This window comes from Vanellus vanellus, assembly GCF_965231255.1.
Source record: "Vanellus vanellus genome assembly, chromosome: 32".
NCBI lineage: Eukaryota > Metazoa > Chordata > Aves > Charadriiformes > Charadriidae > Vanellus > Vanellus vanellus.
Genome location: NC_138937.1, coordinates 151,756 through 167,500, shown reverse-complemented (window position 1 = coordinate 167,500; position 15,745 = coordinate 151,756). Strand labels below are relative to the sequence as shown.

At 50.0% G+C, this 15,745-nt stretch overlaps 1 protein-coding gene across 1 annotated transcript; it reads right to left on the bottom strand.

The window, feature by feature from the left end:
- Positions 1 to 2,049: 2,049 nt before the first annotated feature.
- Positions 2,050 to 14,154, bottom strand: LOC309682749 (E3 ubiquitin-protein ligase TRIM7-like). Its single transcript, XM_082496867.1, has 7 exons — positions 13,686 to 14,154; positions 12,828 to 12,923; positions 12,282 to 12,512; positions 10,205 to 10,227; positions 9,490 to 9,605; positions 8,606 to 8,641; positions 2,050 to 5,528 (listed from the first exon to the last, which is right to left on the bottom strand). Exons 1-7 carry the CDS (start codon positions 14,100 to 14,102, stop codon positions 5,014 to 5,016), a joined length of 1,434 nt encoding a protein of 477 aa, XP_082352993.1. The 5' UTR covers positions 14,103 to 14,154; the 3' UTR covers positions 2,050 to 5,013.
- Between the last annotated feature and the right edge of the window lie 1,591 nt (positions 14,155 to 15,745).

Below are 15,745 nucleotides of genomic sequence, written 5' to 3'. Positions count from 1 at the left end.
CGCCCAAACTGGGAGATTTATGCAAAAAAAAAACAAAAAAAAAAACAAAAAAAACAACACCAAAAAAACCCCAGAGGCTGCGGGGAGGGCTGTGTGCAGCAATCGCCTCGTTTTTGGGTGGTTTGGGATATTAGTGGGGAAGGGCGGATTTATAAGTCGAAAATCAGACGCCCGAGTCTGAGCCACATAACAGCAAAAAAGTCCTGAATTTTGGCGTTTTGTTTTTTTTTTTTTTCCCCACTGCTGTGGGTTTTCCCGGCGAGCTGCCGCGAGAGCTGGAGGGGGGCTCCAAAAAGCTGCAGAAGGATGGGGGAGGAAAAAAAAAAAAAAGAATTAAAATCATTATTTAAAAAATAAACATTTAAAAAATAATGATTTAAAATAAAATAGAATTTAAAAAAAAAAACAAAACCAAACAACAAACCAATCCACAGAAGAAAAAAAACCAAACAAACAAAAAACAGGGGAAGGGGAAAGGAATAAAGAGGAAGAAGGGGGAAAAAAGAGGAGGAAGGGAGAATAAAGAGGAGTACGGGGGGGGGGAAAGAGGATAAGAAAGAGGAGGAAAGGGGGGGAAGAGGAGGGAGGGGGGGAAAGAGGAGAAAAAAGAGGAGAAAGGGGGAAAAAAGGAAGAGGAAGGGGGAAAAAAGAGGAAGGGGAAAGAGGAGGGGAGGGGGAAAGAGGAGGGGGTAAAAAGAGGAGGAAAAAAGAAGAGGAAGGGGGAAAAAAGAGGAGAAAAAAGAGGAGGAAGGGGGAGAAAAGGAGGAGGAAGGGGGAAAAAGGAGGAAGGGGAAAGAGGAGGGGAGGGGGAAAGAGGAGGAAGGGGAAAGAGGAGGGGAGGGGGACAGAGGAGGGGGTAAAAAGAGGAGGAAAAAAGAAGAGGAAGAGGGAAAAAGAAAAAAGAGGAGGAAGGGGGAAAAATGAGGAGGAAGGGGAAAAAAGAGGAAGGGGGGAAAAGGAGGAAGGGGGAAGTGGAGGGGAGGGGGGAAGAGGAGGGGAGGGGGACAGAGGAAGGGGTAAAAAGAGGAGGAAAAAAGAAGAGGAAGGGGGGAAAAGAGAAGAAAAAAGAGGAGGAAGGGGAAAAAAGAGGAAGGGGGGGAAAGGAGGAAGGGGGAAGTGGAGGGGAGGGGGAAAGAGGAGGGGAGGGGGAAAGAGGAGGGGGTAAAAAGAGGAGGAAAAAAGAGGAGGAAGGGGGGGGAAGAGGAGAAGGGGGAAGAGGAAGAAGGGAAAAAAGGGGGGGGGAGAGGAAGAGGAAAAAACAGGGCTCGTCCGGGATTTGAACCCGGGACCTCTCGCACCCAAAGCGAGAATCATACCCCTAGACCAACGAGCCGCGTTGAAAATTGTTCTGCCGGTGTGGCTCTCGTTGGCGGGAACGGGTCCGTCCCGGGGGGTCGATCTCCGCCATCCCCCGGTTGTCACCCCCCCCCCCCGGCTCCGCCCGGTCCCGGCGTGGAAGAAAACGACGGTGTTTCTGGGGAGAAAAGCAAAAGAAAAGGGTCAGAGGCCCCAGCGAGATTTGAACTCGCGACCCCTGGTTTACAAGACCAGTGCTCTAACCCCTGAGCTATGGAGCCGCCTCACTCAGTCTTACTCCGCGGGTGTCTCCAGGGGGGGGAACCCCCAAATTGGGTACGTCGCCCCAAATCTGCACATCCCCCCGCCTAAACACAGCGACAAAGAGCGGCAGTAAAGAGCAGAACACCCCCAAAACCCGCTCCCATCCCTACAACACCAAAAAGAACGCAAAAATGGAGGTTCAGCCCCCAGCATCATTTTCTTTTTTTTTTTCTTTTTTTTTTAAATTAATATTATTATTATTTTTTGGAGGAGGTTTGGCCGAAGTAGAGGCGGAGAGGGAAGCTCCGCGCTGCCGTGGGGATAACCCGGGGGGTGATGCCCGTTTCTCCCCTCTAAGGACGTTTCAGGTCAGCTCGGTCTTTATTTTCAGCCCTAATTGGAGGAATACACGAATGTCGGGTTTGTGCTTGACATAAACACTTGTGGGGGGGGAAAAAAAAAAAAAACAAACACCCCAATATATATGCCTCCACCCCAATATACATTCCTCCACCCCAATATATATGTGCTTTCCCTTAAATTCTTTATTTAGACTTAAATTCCCAGCAGGACAACCCTTCAAACCCCGTTTCTGATGGTCTCCAGCCCGTTTGCGGTTGGGAATAATAACCAGGAGAAGATGAGCGCAGGTAGCACCTTCGTATTTTATTTCCAGCACGTTCGTTAGCAACAACATGGGAGGTTTCAAAGCGATGTTTTGGGTTTTTTTTTGTTTTTTTTTTTTGTGTTTTTTTTTTTATTTTTTTTGCTTCCTGTGGTTTGCAGAAGTAGCATTTCTCACCCTCAGACGCAACAAACACCGAGTCACGACACAAGAAATACCGTACCTCCCGCCAACACTCTTCTTCTTCTGGGGATTTTTTATTTATTTACACAATTTCTCCAGTGGCACAGCTTCAGCAAGGGATGGAGCTTAGAAAACGACGGCGTTTTGCTCACCTCTTCACAGCCTGGCCTTCATAAGGATCGCTGCAGCTTTAAATAATGTGGATTTAAAGCCAAACTCATTAAAAAAAAAAAAAAACAAACCTGTAGACCCTCAGGAAACAACTCACCAGCTGAAAAAGGAGATGGTCATACCTAAACCAGTCACCCCCACCTCATTTTGTGACTAACGGCGTCTTAAATTCACCCGAAACGTCCCATAGGAGATGGATTGTGCTTCATCTCCAGTAGATACCGGCCAGATTCCCAGTACGTGGGACAGAGCTGAGGGTTCAGAGAAAAACCTACGATGACACGTGGGAAGATACACCTGTAAACCCTGGAAAAAACCCACCTTTTCACCAAAAACATAAAGATTTTTTTTTTTTTTTAATGGATTCATTCCACTTCTGGTCCGTTTGGGTTTAGACGTCACCCTTCGCGCACGTTTAAGGTGGTCTCTGGTAGCCCACACGTCTTCACCACCAAGGGCAGGAAGCTGGTGGACGCGATTGAAGGCGTTTAGGACAACCACCCCTCTGCGCGCCCCGGCAGAGGACTACATCATTTTCATTTTATTCTGCTGCTGTGACGTGGATTTACCGCAGAGGAGGAGTTAAACCCCCTAAAACGTAGCAGATGCACTTGTTCAACCAACAGATTGTTGGCTTTGGAGCTGACCAGGGCTTTGCCAGCGGGTTTAAGCACATATGAAGATCAGTTATGCACAGAAATGTCTTTTTTTCTTATCTTAGAACCAGTCAGGAAATGTTGTTCTTGATTAAAAAAAAAAAAAGCTTTCCCCCGCACCCATATTTCCTAAAGAGGTTTAGGATGTTTTCTAGAAAAGGTTAAAAAGCCAAAGCCAACCAACGACGCCCCCAAACCAGAAACCATGTTCTTCATCACTTCAGACAATATTACGCTTATTATTTTTTAAAGGCTGCTTTGTTTCGGCTGAAACGACAGCGAGCAAAGCACGCTGCCTGCTAAACATTTGCTGTCTCGTTTGCTAATCCTCATGAGGATTTCTGGAAAAAGAAAAAAAAAAAAAAAAAACAAAAACCCAAAACAAAAAATCAGAAGATGAAGGTAAACCGGACGATTTCACCGAGAGCTGAGCAGTAAAGAGAAACGGAGAAAACGCAAGATTGAGCACCCAAAGTCTACGTTACTACGGGCAAAGCGGGAAAAACCTTGAGAGGTTATTCTGAAAACATCTTCTAGGTGGAGGGGACCTCATGAGGAGCACCAAAATTCCGAAACACGGGTCTCGCTCGCATCCAGTAGGACAAACGCACCTGAGCAACATCAACATTTGTTGCTTCACAAAACAAAAAGAAACAAACAAAAAAGCACCTTTCAGCCTTTTCCAGGGTAGCAGCGATACCTCTCTCCTGCCCGGAGGAGCCATGGATGGAGAACTGAAGGACGGAGCACTTGTACGAGGTGACGGAGAGGGCAACCAAAAGCCCACAGCGTCGCTTCAACCCCAGCTTGACTCCAGGAGAGGCTGGATTTTGGTGGCCTTGTGGTTCAGACCACCCGGGACGGCTCAGACCACCATCTCAACATCACAAAAACAGCCTTCGGGGTAAAGTATTGTCCCAGATTTTAGGAGCGCCAGCTGGAATAAGCAGCCCACCCTTCATTGAGGACCTCTCTTCCCAGCAAGAGGGAAAGATCCAGAAACTCCAGCTGAGACCTTCTCACAGCCCAGCACCGGGGCGTGAACATCCTCACTGAGCATCCTGACCTACCGAAGTCCAACCATCCCCCAGGAGCAGCTAATAAGCCTAATTACCTCCTCTTAAATCTTGGAGGAGTTGGAGGCACCTGGGCAGGATTTCCACTTTTGGCACGGAGGCGGTGACTCCAGTTCGTTGGGAGCAACAGCATAACAAAACGGTGGAAAACCCCCGTTAAATTCGCTTCGGGAGGAGCAAAACTTTCTCATTTAATTCGACTCAGTCGAATAGAAAGGAGCTTTGCCTGAGTGTCCAAAGTCCTCTGCTTGGTGTCACCCCCTTCACCTTTCCCACAAGGACATTTACCCACTAAACATTTCATTTTTAAGCCATTGATGCTTCTAAAGAAGTGGAGGCCCCACTCCAAACCTTCCCCTTAGCTCTAATATTGACCCTTACACCCACACAAGAAAAGGAAAAATACCCATCAGTTATCAGACTCGGAGCCACAAACCAACTACCAGTGGTTTCCCCCTCGACGAAGAGTTGGGTTTGGTTCAGAGATGCGTTTAAGATGGTGACCACAACCTTCTGGGGAGTGCTGATGATTTCAATAGCTGTTCTCTGTTTTGAGCTGATTTGAAGACCCTCTTTGTGGTATTTTCTCATGACTACCTGATTACCCATCTATCATCTCCGCCTGAGTCCCAACGAACTGGGCTGCGTGGTTGATTTGAGTCTCTTGTGCTCATTGCTGCTGTCCAGGCACCATCCGGTGAAGACCGTGGAGACAGGTCCTCAGCAAAGCCCATGAGATGTCTCAGGGGCACAGTTTGATGTAGGTAACAGTAGAACAGACCGAAAAGAGGGGGAACACCTTCTCCTGGAAGGCGACGTTGAAGGTGAAGATGTGCTGCATGTTGTCAGCGTTGTAGAAGGAGACTTCTTCCCCTTCGTAATCCAGGTACACCCTGACCTTATTGAGTTTCTGGCTGAGGCACAGCGGGGTGCGTTGGGGCGAGGTGACCGCCCAGTAGCGACCTCCGTTTTGCTGAACTGCCCAGATCCCTTCTTCGGGGGAAAACTGCGTCAGACCTTTCCTCCTGACGGACTCCTTGGCCACCCCGAAGGCCCAACCGTCCGAGGCCCCCACCTCCACTTCCCAGTAATGTCTTCCCGACTTGAAGCCCGTGGTAGCCAGCACCCGAGAGTTTGTGTCGAATCTCTTGGGGTTGTCGGGCAGCTCCTGTTTCCTGCAGCCCATCCTCACGCTCTTGAGGTCTGCGGAGAGGATGAGGAGGTGGTTCGCCGAATCGGGGTCCAGGGTCAGGTCCTCTGTTGAAGACAGCAGTGACAGTCATAGTAAGTCAACAGGAATTCTAACAATCAAAAGCCCAAGATGGGGATGTTTTTATCAGTTGCTGAATCACATTCAACCTCAAAACCAACATCCCAACCTCAAAACCAACATCCCAACCTCAATAACTCCTCCTCTTCAGCTCTTTGGACAGTCTGTGCTGAAGGAAAGACGAGTTGAGAGGTTGGCTTGGCTTTGAGGTTCTTGAGGTGCCTCCTCTCACCATTGGCTCTGCAGGAAGCCTGGAGGATTGAGGCTAATTTTAAGAGGAGTAATTTTGGATGTTAACAAGTGTGCTGCTTCTCTCTACCAGCACATGGGGACAAGCTACACGTGTGAAACGTTTGGAGGTGAGTGATATAGGTTGAAATTAAAGATATGGGATGAGCATCTACCTCACCTTTTCACATCCTCGCTAGGGCTTAAGCCCCACCAGCTGAGGGTGAAGAACCACACGGCAAAGCAAACCACGGTGAATGAGGACCAACATCTGGTTAGAGATGTCCTAGCGGGACACCTACAACCACGTTGTGGACTTTGGCTCTTTGATCAGCTCATGATCCTTCAGCAACACCCCTCAAGCACTGACCGGGGAGGGGACTCACCTGTCCTCCCCCATTGACAGCCCAGTTCCCTTCATGGGAGGGCAAAACTCATGCTGCTAAGAAATGGGGTAAGAACAACACAGGGCCATCAGGAGCAAAGAACACAATAAAACCACATGCAGACAATTAGCGATTCCGTACAGTAAAAATGGACCTTAGATCGCGACTTTCTTCCCAAATAAATTGATAAGTTTTCATTCTCGTTTCCGTTTCTGGCTCATCTCATGTACAAAGCACAAGATGGGGTGTGTGGATTGTCCGATTGTCGAGGATCTGTCCCCAGGCTACCCCACGATGAGAAGTTCTCATGGAAAGCCGTGACCTAAGGGCATCTTTACACACCAGATCACAGCTGGACACCCCAAAAGAAGCATGCGTGCAGACGAGGTTGGATACTGACATCTTTTCCCCTTCCAAAATCAGGCTCAAAAGGAAAAAGCGCGCACGTTAGTGACCTCAAATTGTGGTTGTAGTCAGCAAAGTCACCCATGAATGAATGAGACCCTTTTGGGGCAATCTAAGACGGGACCTTAGGAGCTGAAACGTGTTGGATGCCACACCAGAGGTTGTTTAGCTAAAGGCCTTTATGCTCTTTCAGAATCCATAGATTTGGGCCTGAAGATTCCATAGGAAGTCTAAAAAGACCCATTGATGGGGTTTGAAAAGACCCATTGATGGGATTGAAAGTTTTTCACAGGGGTCGGAAAAGCGATAGCAACCCCAGGAAAAGGTAGGTCCTTTTTTCCTTCGTAACTTTAGCACCGGGTTCCTCCCCAAAACTGGGAGATCGGCCTTAAAATAACATCTCCTGTATATCAGACCAAGACACGGGTGCTTTCAAAGCGTCCGTTTGCAAAAGTTAAGGGAAATTAATTGGACGTGCAAGAAATTTCCTTGATGCCAAAAGGTGTTCTCCTTCCTTCTTCTTGCGTCTCCAGCTGCCGGAGTCATTCGGGTTTGGGTGTGAGCTTCAAGTCAGCTGCACGATGGAGCAGATTGATGTGAATGATGATTTGGCTTGATGAAAAATAAAAAAATAAAATATGACTCCAGGAGCTGAGGCGTCATATATATATATATATATATAAAAAAAAAAAATCAGTATTCAAAGCTTTTGGAAAAGATGAACTAAGGCAGTCAGAGGAGTGGGATTCAACGGCTGCTACGAGGTTTGGGCTGGTCCCTTCTTCACCCCTCGGTCCCCCAGCTCTCTGCAGAATAAGCTGTGGCCCAGTCTGCTTTCAGAGGGTTTGCGGGTCTAACTGCCCCAGCCCAGTCATAGCCCAACACATGCACACACACCACCATGGACATGCAGTGAGGGTCGTTTTGCTCTTTTTGCTTTTAAACGGTGGTCATCCGCCTTTCTTCTCTTGCTTTGCCAACCCGTTGGCGCTTTCCAGGGCTGTCTGGGGACGGTTGCGAGCGGAGTCTGGCCCCTCTAAGCTGGACGGTCCTTGGAAAGGATCCAACCCGTCACCTCCTCTGCCTTACCCCCGCGGGGTTCGCAAACCCCACGCTGAAGAACACCACCATAAAAGCAAGAACAAGCCTTCTCTTCTAAAAGGCGGCTTGGCTCTGCTGGGGTATCTCTGACCGCTCCAGGCATGGCAACCTTCACCCCCAAGGGAGCTGGAGGGTGGGGGCAGGTTTTGACAGCGTCTGCCCGTGCCCTGTGCCCACCACAGTGCGAAGCCAGAGGGATCAGGCCGGTGATGGAACCACTGAAAGCCCATTGTGGTGCTTTCCTGGCTCGCCCCCATTCCCCTGTCCTCACCACCGCCGGTGAGGCAAAGAGGAGGCTTGTCCAGCATCGAAAGAGTCAATTTGGCCCAACCCAGCCGGTTTTTCGGGTGGGAAATTCATGACCTGTGGCGTGAACTCGCTCCTTTGCCAACCCAGGAGAGCTGGTGAGCAAGTCTCCTCCACCGCGGCACAATTGGAAAGCGGCCGCCTGCCCGTGGCCACAATTTCAACGGCTTCCCGCAGAATTTAAGTTGTCTGACTTTGCACTGAAGAAGATTACGGAGCGCTCACACCCTCCATCCCAAACCCTGGTGGGAAAAGGGAGCCCGGCCATGGGCCACGGGGCAAATTTGGCAGACTTAAAGCAAGTTGTGGTTTGAAAGGGTACGAATCCAGCTTTGGGTTCAAATATCTGTTCTTTCTGTTCCGCACTGTAGTTTTATTAAGTGTAAACAGGCAGAAAGGACCTAGCTTAGCTGTCAGATCCCCGGCGTCAGCTAGAAAAATCGTCTTTTGACTCTCGAACTGAGTAGGCTGGATCTGGAAATCATCGAGAGAGAAGAAATTAAAAAAAAAAAAAAAAAAAAGAGAGATCTAGAGTGCTTCTCTTCTTTTTTTTTCCCCCTCTCTTTGGCTTTGCAAATTACAACCACAATTTAAAGTCTTTGCTCCGGGGCGCTACGTCGTAAATATTTTCCTTTTACCTTTTTCACCTCTTCCCAGTTCATCTTGCAGGTTTTCTGAAAAGAAGAGACAGGCGAGTAAATGGCAGCACGGGGGGAGCCAGAGGGAACCCCAAAAATCTCCTTTACGGGGACCTTTACACCCACACCATGTTGCCAAAGTGCCGTCTTTGCCAACGTGGGACTCGACAGGCAATAAGAGCTGAAGATGGAGCAGCAACGCCAGTTCCCACCAGCTTGTGCAATGGGGACAAGCAACGGGGGGGGGGGGGGGGGGGAAATTCCTGCTAAATATATATTTTTATTTTTTAAAAAAAAAAGCACTTCTCGACATGAAGAGAATGCAGGATTTATTTAAGGCTTATTTATCGTGCCCTACCACATTCTGTTCTCCTCGTTGTGTTGCGTTTCAAACTTTTAGTCCAATCCTTGCTTTTGCGCCGGGGCGTAGTTTGAATTTAGGGATTTTTCTCTTCCAGATCTGCCTTCTGGTGCTCGCTCCCTTTCCAAATCCCTCAGCACCATCTCGTGGCTTTGCTGCGTTGCTGCAAGCGGTTGGTTTTTAAAGGCCAAGCTTGGCTACCCCGGCCTCCAACCGTGCGAGATGTGAAAACCTCAGGCTTTATTGCACTAAAATCGTGGGGTTTTTCTCCTCTTTAAAAAAATCCCGCATCTCCTCCGCGGGCAGCCTGGCAGGGCGAGTCTCCTTCTGTTGGTGCGCATCTCCAGAAAGTCCTTTCCGACATAATTTATTCTCCTATTTCGGTACCGCTGGCCAGGCGTGTGCTAAGGGACTTCCAAGACATCCGCAGCATCCCCAGCACTCCTCATCCCTTTCCCCCGACGCCTGCTAAAGGCCGGACCTATTTTAAACCTCCCCCCTCCGGGGTTTCGTTTCCACCTACCTCTGAATTTCTTCAAGACTTTCTCAAGGACGACGGTCTTGAGGGAGAAATTGCAGATGTGCATTTTCATATCCGTGCATACCGGCACAGGCTTCTGGCACTTCACGTCGTCACTTCTGCAAAGAAAAAAAAAAAAAAAAGTAAAAAAATAAAAACCATAAGAAAACCCTTGCTATTCCCCCCACTTTCTTTTTTATTTGCAGCGTGCGATGCTCCCACCCCACCTGTCCAAGCGCTCAACATCACATTGCGAGGATCACACCGGGATTTCAACCCGAGGACACCAGGATTTACGTGTCGGCTTTGAAAACCCCGTTGGAAAGGGTTTTCAGAGGGAAAACCCGTTGTTGGAAAGGGTGTCTGTGCTGGGTTACCCCCACCCAGCTGCTCCTGCTGCAGCTTAAATTTCATTTTTGGAGCCGAAGCGGTGCCTAAACCATTCACCCTGGGTGAATTGCATAGCAGGCAAATAAGATGACTTGAGGTTTCTGGTCTCGCTTGACCTTTGAAGAAACCGCCTGGTAGGAAAAGACTTTGTGACAACGCAAAGTTTTCCAAGAAGCTGGAAGAGACCCAGGGCTTGCACCGAGTAGGAGGCAATCGCCGACTACCCCCGGTGCCTCCCTCTGGCATCTGGACTGCAAACACTGACCTTTAAACAGTGCTGGTGGGGGGGGAAAAAACATGAAAGAGGGGGAGAAGCAGTGCTCCATACCTGCTTATGATGTTCATTACGTCCTAAAAAGGAAAAAGAGAGACGGAGTGAAATCACCGTGCAAGGTGTGCTACGTCTCCCCTGGCTCAGACAGCACAAGAGCAATTCCCCTTCATTGAACCCAACCAGGACCTCCATCCCTCATGGCTTCCGCAAGCAGGCATGGATCCGTGCCTCAAATCTTAGCTTCAGCTTTGGAAGGCCACAGTCCCACCAAATCCCACCCAAGCGTCTGCGGCAACTGCAGACCCAGCTGCTTCTGAGGGGGACCAAGCCTCCTAAATGCTCCTCCGTACAATGTTTATGTCCAGGTTTATGTCCATGGAGTCGTGACGTGGTTCAGGTTGGAAGGTGCCTTTGGAGGTCTCTCATCCAACCCATTGCTCAAAGCATGCCAACTTGCCCAGGGCCTTGCCCAGGTGAGTTGGGAGTGTCTTCTAGGGTGGTGGCCACAAAAACCTCTCCGATTCCTATTCCAGTGTTTGACTGTTGTTGTTGCAAACCCAGGTGTAGGCATCTGGCAGCCATTGAGATGCTTTAAGGATCTCTCTGCTGGTCTTCCACTTCTGAGAAGGTCCTATCAACCTGTCCCATGTGAAGTCTTGAGGCACCTGCAAGTATCCACCTGCCTAAGAGGCAAAGGGACCTCATCTGCCACAACTTGGCCACCTAGAAAGCTGGCATTAAACTTGCACATCTATGTCTCCATGATATCAGGACCTCAGCGGTCTACTCACCACCAAGAAGAGTTCGGGGTGCCTCCAAGGGATGATGCACCCCACCCTGGGATGGGTATTCCGCCAGTGGAAACAATTTGCCCTCAGGAAGGGTGGATGATGGTGGTGAATTATAGGTTAAAACACCCTCAATATCTAGTTGCTACGTGGCAAAAATTCACTGAGATGAAACTCATGCTCGGCCCCGTCCGTGACACTATTTGCCCTTTCCGACGCCTTTAAAATAATATAAAGAAGGGCATAAACCGTGGCGAGTACGTTGGATGTGATTCAAAGCCAACGCAAAACCCATCTCCCAGGGAATAGAAAAGGACTCCGGGAGCTGGCCAAGGATTTCCGACGTGGCCTCTTAAAAAAAAAAATAATCACTTATTGTTACGGGATCGCTTTTGCGTGCATTGGTGAGGGCTGAGCAAAGACCAGGTGAAATGAGTTTTCACCCATAGCCCAGTACCGAAACCAAATATTTACAGTGCTTTCAACGCCGCCTGGGAGGGAATTTAACCCCGTGCAGGTCTGTGTGCACCAGAAGCTCAATCTACTTCGTTTAATCAAAACGCCCCCGATTAAAAGAAGGTCGCCCGTTAGCCTTTTGCCGTTCGGTGGAGGACAGGACTGCGTGGTTTTGGGATGGGCAGCTCGGGTTTGTCTTTCAAACCCCACTTCATCTGCGAAGGAGGGTTTGGGTAACAGGGAGGGCTGGATGGGCTCCAGCTTCTTTCTTCGCGATGCAATCAATACCTGGACTCCATCTGCTCTCTCCCTCATACTTTCCAGCTTGGTTAATAACTCATTTTGACTTGAAGACCCGGCTCTGCTTTTGGGTCCCAGCCAACCTTCTGCAGCCAGGGCTCCCCTGCGAAAACTGGCGAGGAGGAGCCGCGTCCTGCTGAGCCCGGCTCCACTCAACTCCATCCCGAGCCCTCACCTTTAAGCTGGAGGAGCGGACACCTGGGACTCGGCATGCCACAAACCCTTCAGCCTTGCAAACCTGTCAAGGACCTGGGTTTGCAAAAGGACCTGCTCGGTTTAAGGAGCCTAGCCAGCACCGCCTGCGGTGGCCCTTCATGCAAGGTCTAATTCAGCCTTGAGTGCCTCAAACCAGGAATTTACGGGTGCTAGAAAGGTCCAGACACATTAATGGAAGAAAAATTTATCAGAGGCTGTTAGATATGAAGAGCACGCTTCTGTTTCAGGATGCTCCTGAGCCAGAGATCGTTGCTGTGTGTTATTGACATTGGTCCTCAAAACACCTCTACAGGATCCAGAAACACATCAACGCAGGATGAAGAAGGGTCATGACTCAGCTCTGAGGGCTCATTTCATAACAAACATCTCACCTTGAGGAACTCAAGCATGGGCTGCTGGATTTTCTCCTCCAGCTCCGTGATGAGCTTGTTGAGGAGCGTGATCTCCCTGGAGAGGTCGGTGATGTTCTCGTTCTGCCTCTTGGCGATGTTCTTCTCCATCTTCTCTAGCTGCCCCAGGAGGATGTGCTCCTGGTCGTGCAAGAACTGCCGCAGCCTCTCGAACTCCAAGAGCAGCTTCTGCCGCTCGTTCTCGATGGTTTTCTGGGAATGAAATGCAGCAAAAAAGGGTTTTAAGCTGGTGCAACCATTTTGGGGTGGAAAGGGGCCACCTGGTGAATTTGGAGCGCCTGCCAGTGTCATCGCTGCTGCTTGCTGGCTCGCTTGTGAGACTGGGGAGGGGTGAGCAGATACTGTGTGCGGCACGGACAAAGGCCTTGGAGAGGGGTAGGGATGGGAGAGCAAAGGCCATGGGCTGTTGCTCCACAAACAGCCGTTATCTTCATTCTCCTCTACCTGTTCCAACCTGGACCTTTGTCCCCACCACCCCAGAGCACCCCGTTGGGCGCGCGCACGCACCAAGAGCTCCTGGGTTTTCTTGTCATCGTTCACTTTAAACTCCAGCAGCTCTTGCCTCTCCTTTTTCAGGAAATCCAAGCGTCCCTGGATTTTCTCCTAGGAACAAAGAAAGAAGAAATTACCGTTTATTTTCTTTCTTTCTGTCGCTGCATTCGTTTTCCTTCCCTGCACCTGACGGGGGGGTGGCAGGGGGAGGGGTTGCCGCGCTCTTTCCGTCGGCTGCTGCCCTGCCTTCGCTCTCGGCACGAGCGAAACCCAGCCTTGGCTTTAATCAACTTAAATTCATCTTTGGATGCTCGCCCGGACCTAAAATAGATGTGGGCGTTTGCTCCGCCAGCTGCTGCCCTGCCGACAAGGTGGGTGCCCGCAGGTAGCGTTTGCAGCGTGATGCTCGCGTGGTTTTCCGTAGAACGGTTTGGGTTGGAAGGGACCTTAAAGATCCATCTCGTCCCTCGTCACGGGCAGGGACACCTCCCACCAACCCAGGTTGCTCCAAGCCCCGTCTGACCTGGCCTTGGACACCTCCGGGGATGGGAAGTGTTCCAGGGATTTCTCAGGAGCTTGCGCAGGAGCAGCTCCGCTTCGCAGTGCTCCTGCGTTTAATCCCGCGCTCTCCCCAGCTGCAGAGGGGACATGGGTTCACGAGAAGGTTTCGTGTATCTGGAGGGGGTTTCCCAAGTCTTTGGAAAGCTAGAAAGCAGCAGCAACCGGGTGGTTGAGCGCAAGGGCGAGCGTGGGAAAGCCGGGTGACATCTCGGGGACTTGAGCGAGCACAAATACCCGGCACAACACATCCCCTCGGGAGGCAGAAAGACCTGGAGGGTCTTCCTCAAGGGGGAGAGACAGAGAGACAGGTACCTTGTACTCCTCGGATGCCTCGTCGACGGGTACCACGGCGTGCGGCCGGTGCTCCCGGGACCTGTCGCAGACCACGCAGATGGTCCTCCGGTCATCCTTGCAGTAGAGTTTCAGGGCTTCCCTGTGCTTCCCGCAGAGCCCGTCTTCCTCGGCACCCTTGGCCCCACGGAGGGTGAACTGGCTGATGATCTCGGACATGTTCGCCAGCTGCCGGTTGGGTCTGAAGCTCTTCTGTTGGAAGACCTCCCGGCACTGCGGGCAGGGGAAGTCCATCTCTAAGTCCTTCCAGCTCTTGATGATGCACGCCCGGCAGAAGTTGTGCCCGCACTCGATGGACACGGGGTCTTTGAAGAACTCCAGGCAGACGGAGCAAGTGGCTTCATCCTGGAGATTGCCGGGCAGAAACACCGCCGCCATGGCTTCTCTCCTGCGGGCAAGGACGGATTTCACCGGGGCTGGACGCAGAACATGAATGCTTGGCATCCAGCCCCGAGTGGGCGTTCCTCTTCCAGGAATGAGCCCGCTGCCCGAGGTCACTTCTGCAGTGTCCGGTTTCTTTAAACTGGTAACGAAGACCTCAGAGTTAGGGGACAACACGGAGGTGGAGGAAAAAGACCGCAGGAATAGGTCCCTACCCTCTGCTCCCCCAAAAACCCTGGGCTCCCTGTCTTTTTTTTTTTTTCAGGAGGGACGGTGGGAAAAGGAGAATCGTTTGGGATGCGGCCACCGGGGTGTTGGGTCTCCTTGCTTTTTGGCTGACCTGGTGCTAAATGCAAGATGTGAGTCGCCAGGCGTGTGTTTAACAGCTGCTCTAGGCGCTGATCCAGGTAACCATCTGAGCTCTCGTTAAAGACCCATTTCGCCCCTGGAAGCTTCAGCTGGGGACTCAGATGACTTGGTTGAGCTCCAGGACCCAACAGGGGCCATAAAAAGCAACAGGAGAAAGGGAATGCACACAGATGTGAAGTCCGTGTCAAGATCCGGGGGCGAGTTTCCCAAATCCATAAAGATTAAGCTCTGGATTGGGGTCCTGCATCTCAAACCCCACTTTTTTTTTTTTTTTTTTTTTGTCTTCCAGGAAAATTGCGTGCAACTTTGGGGGTCTTGCATTAAATGGGAATGATAATTAATATAGGAGGACCTCCCCCCTCAGCCGGGGTTTGTCTATAATATGGTTGTCTCCACCTGAGCAGTTCGCCAAAGCTCTTGTTATGGAGAACAGAGATGAAAACGAGTGACTTGGGAAGGGGTCACATTACCATCAACAGAGGAACGTAGGCACTTCTGGAGCCCACATTCTTCTTCTCCTAACGAGGTCTCCTCCTAATGAGCCGCCTTCTTCTCCTAATGAGGTCTTGAAAGCAGATCAAGTTAACCTATCCATAAATGCGGGTCTAAAAGTCAACCCAGGTGATCCAAAACCTCCAAGTTGAGATCTTTCCCTTGGAGACACATCCCAACAACCCCAGAGATTGTGCCGGAGGAGTTTTATGAGCAAAACTAGTCTTGGTGTCCCAATGCCAGGGGTTTGCAACGGGTTTCCCATTTGCAGTTGGGGAAGAACGCTGAGGAGGGGTATCCATCCTCCGCTTGAACCGCTCTTGTGACTTTAAACCTTTTCCGGCATTCGCGTTTTCTAGCGTCAGACATCAGGCACTCATTTACTGCTGAGCCAGACTTGCTCGTTTGGGACTAGAAATGAGCTTTTTTTTTCAGGTCAGTTTAAATACGGGTTTGGGCTTGGAAAGGGATCCCTCATCTTCTCACAGGAAAATAAAATCTGAATACCAGTGCTTGCTGTGGCCCACGTTAATTTGCGATCAGAAATAACACAGGACAAATGACTCGGGCAAATAGCAGAATATATATATATATATATATATTTATATGTATATATTCACACACAGACTCATATATATAGGTGCATATATATATGTACACGTATCTATCCCTCTATATGCAATAAATATCCATTTATGTGTTACACAGTTCCCCACAGAAAAGCAATTTTTCTGCAGACCACCATTTCCACCTCTGTGCATATTTATCTACCTACTCCC

What these genes read in the sequence shown, in the direction of transcription:
- LOC309682749 (XM_082496867.1), bottom strand. Translation starts at nt 14,102, where the DNA reads ATGGCGGCGGTGTTTCTGCCCGGCAATCTCCAGGATGAAGCCACTTGC. An exon ending in AGGCATCCGAGGAGTACAAG is followed by an intron (nt 12,924 to 13,685) that starts GTACCTGTCTCT and finishes CTTTGTTCCTAG; the next exon opens with GAGAAAATCCAGGGACGCTT. An exon ending in AGTCTTGAAGAAATTCAGAG is followed by an intron (nt 8,642 to 9,489) that starts GTAGGTGGAAAC and finishes TCTTCTTTTCAG; the next exon opens with AAAACCTGCAAGATGAACTG.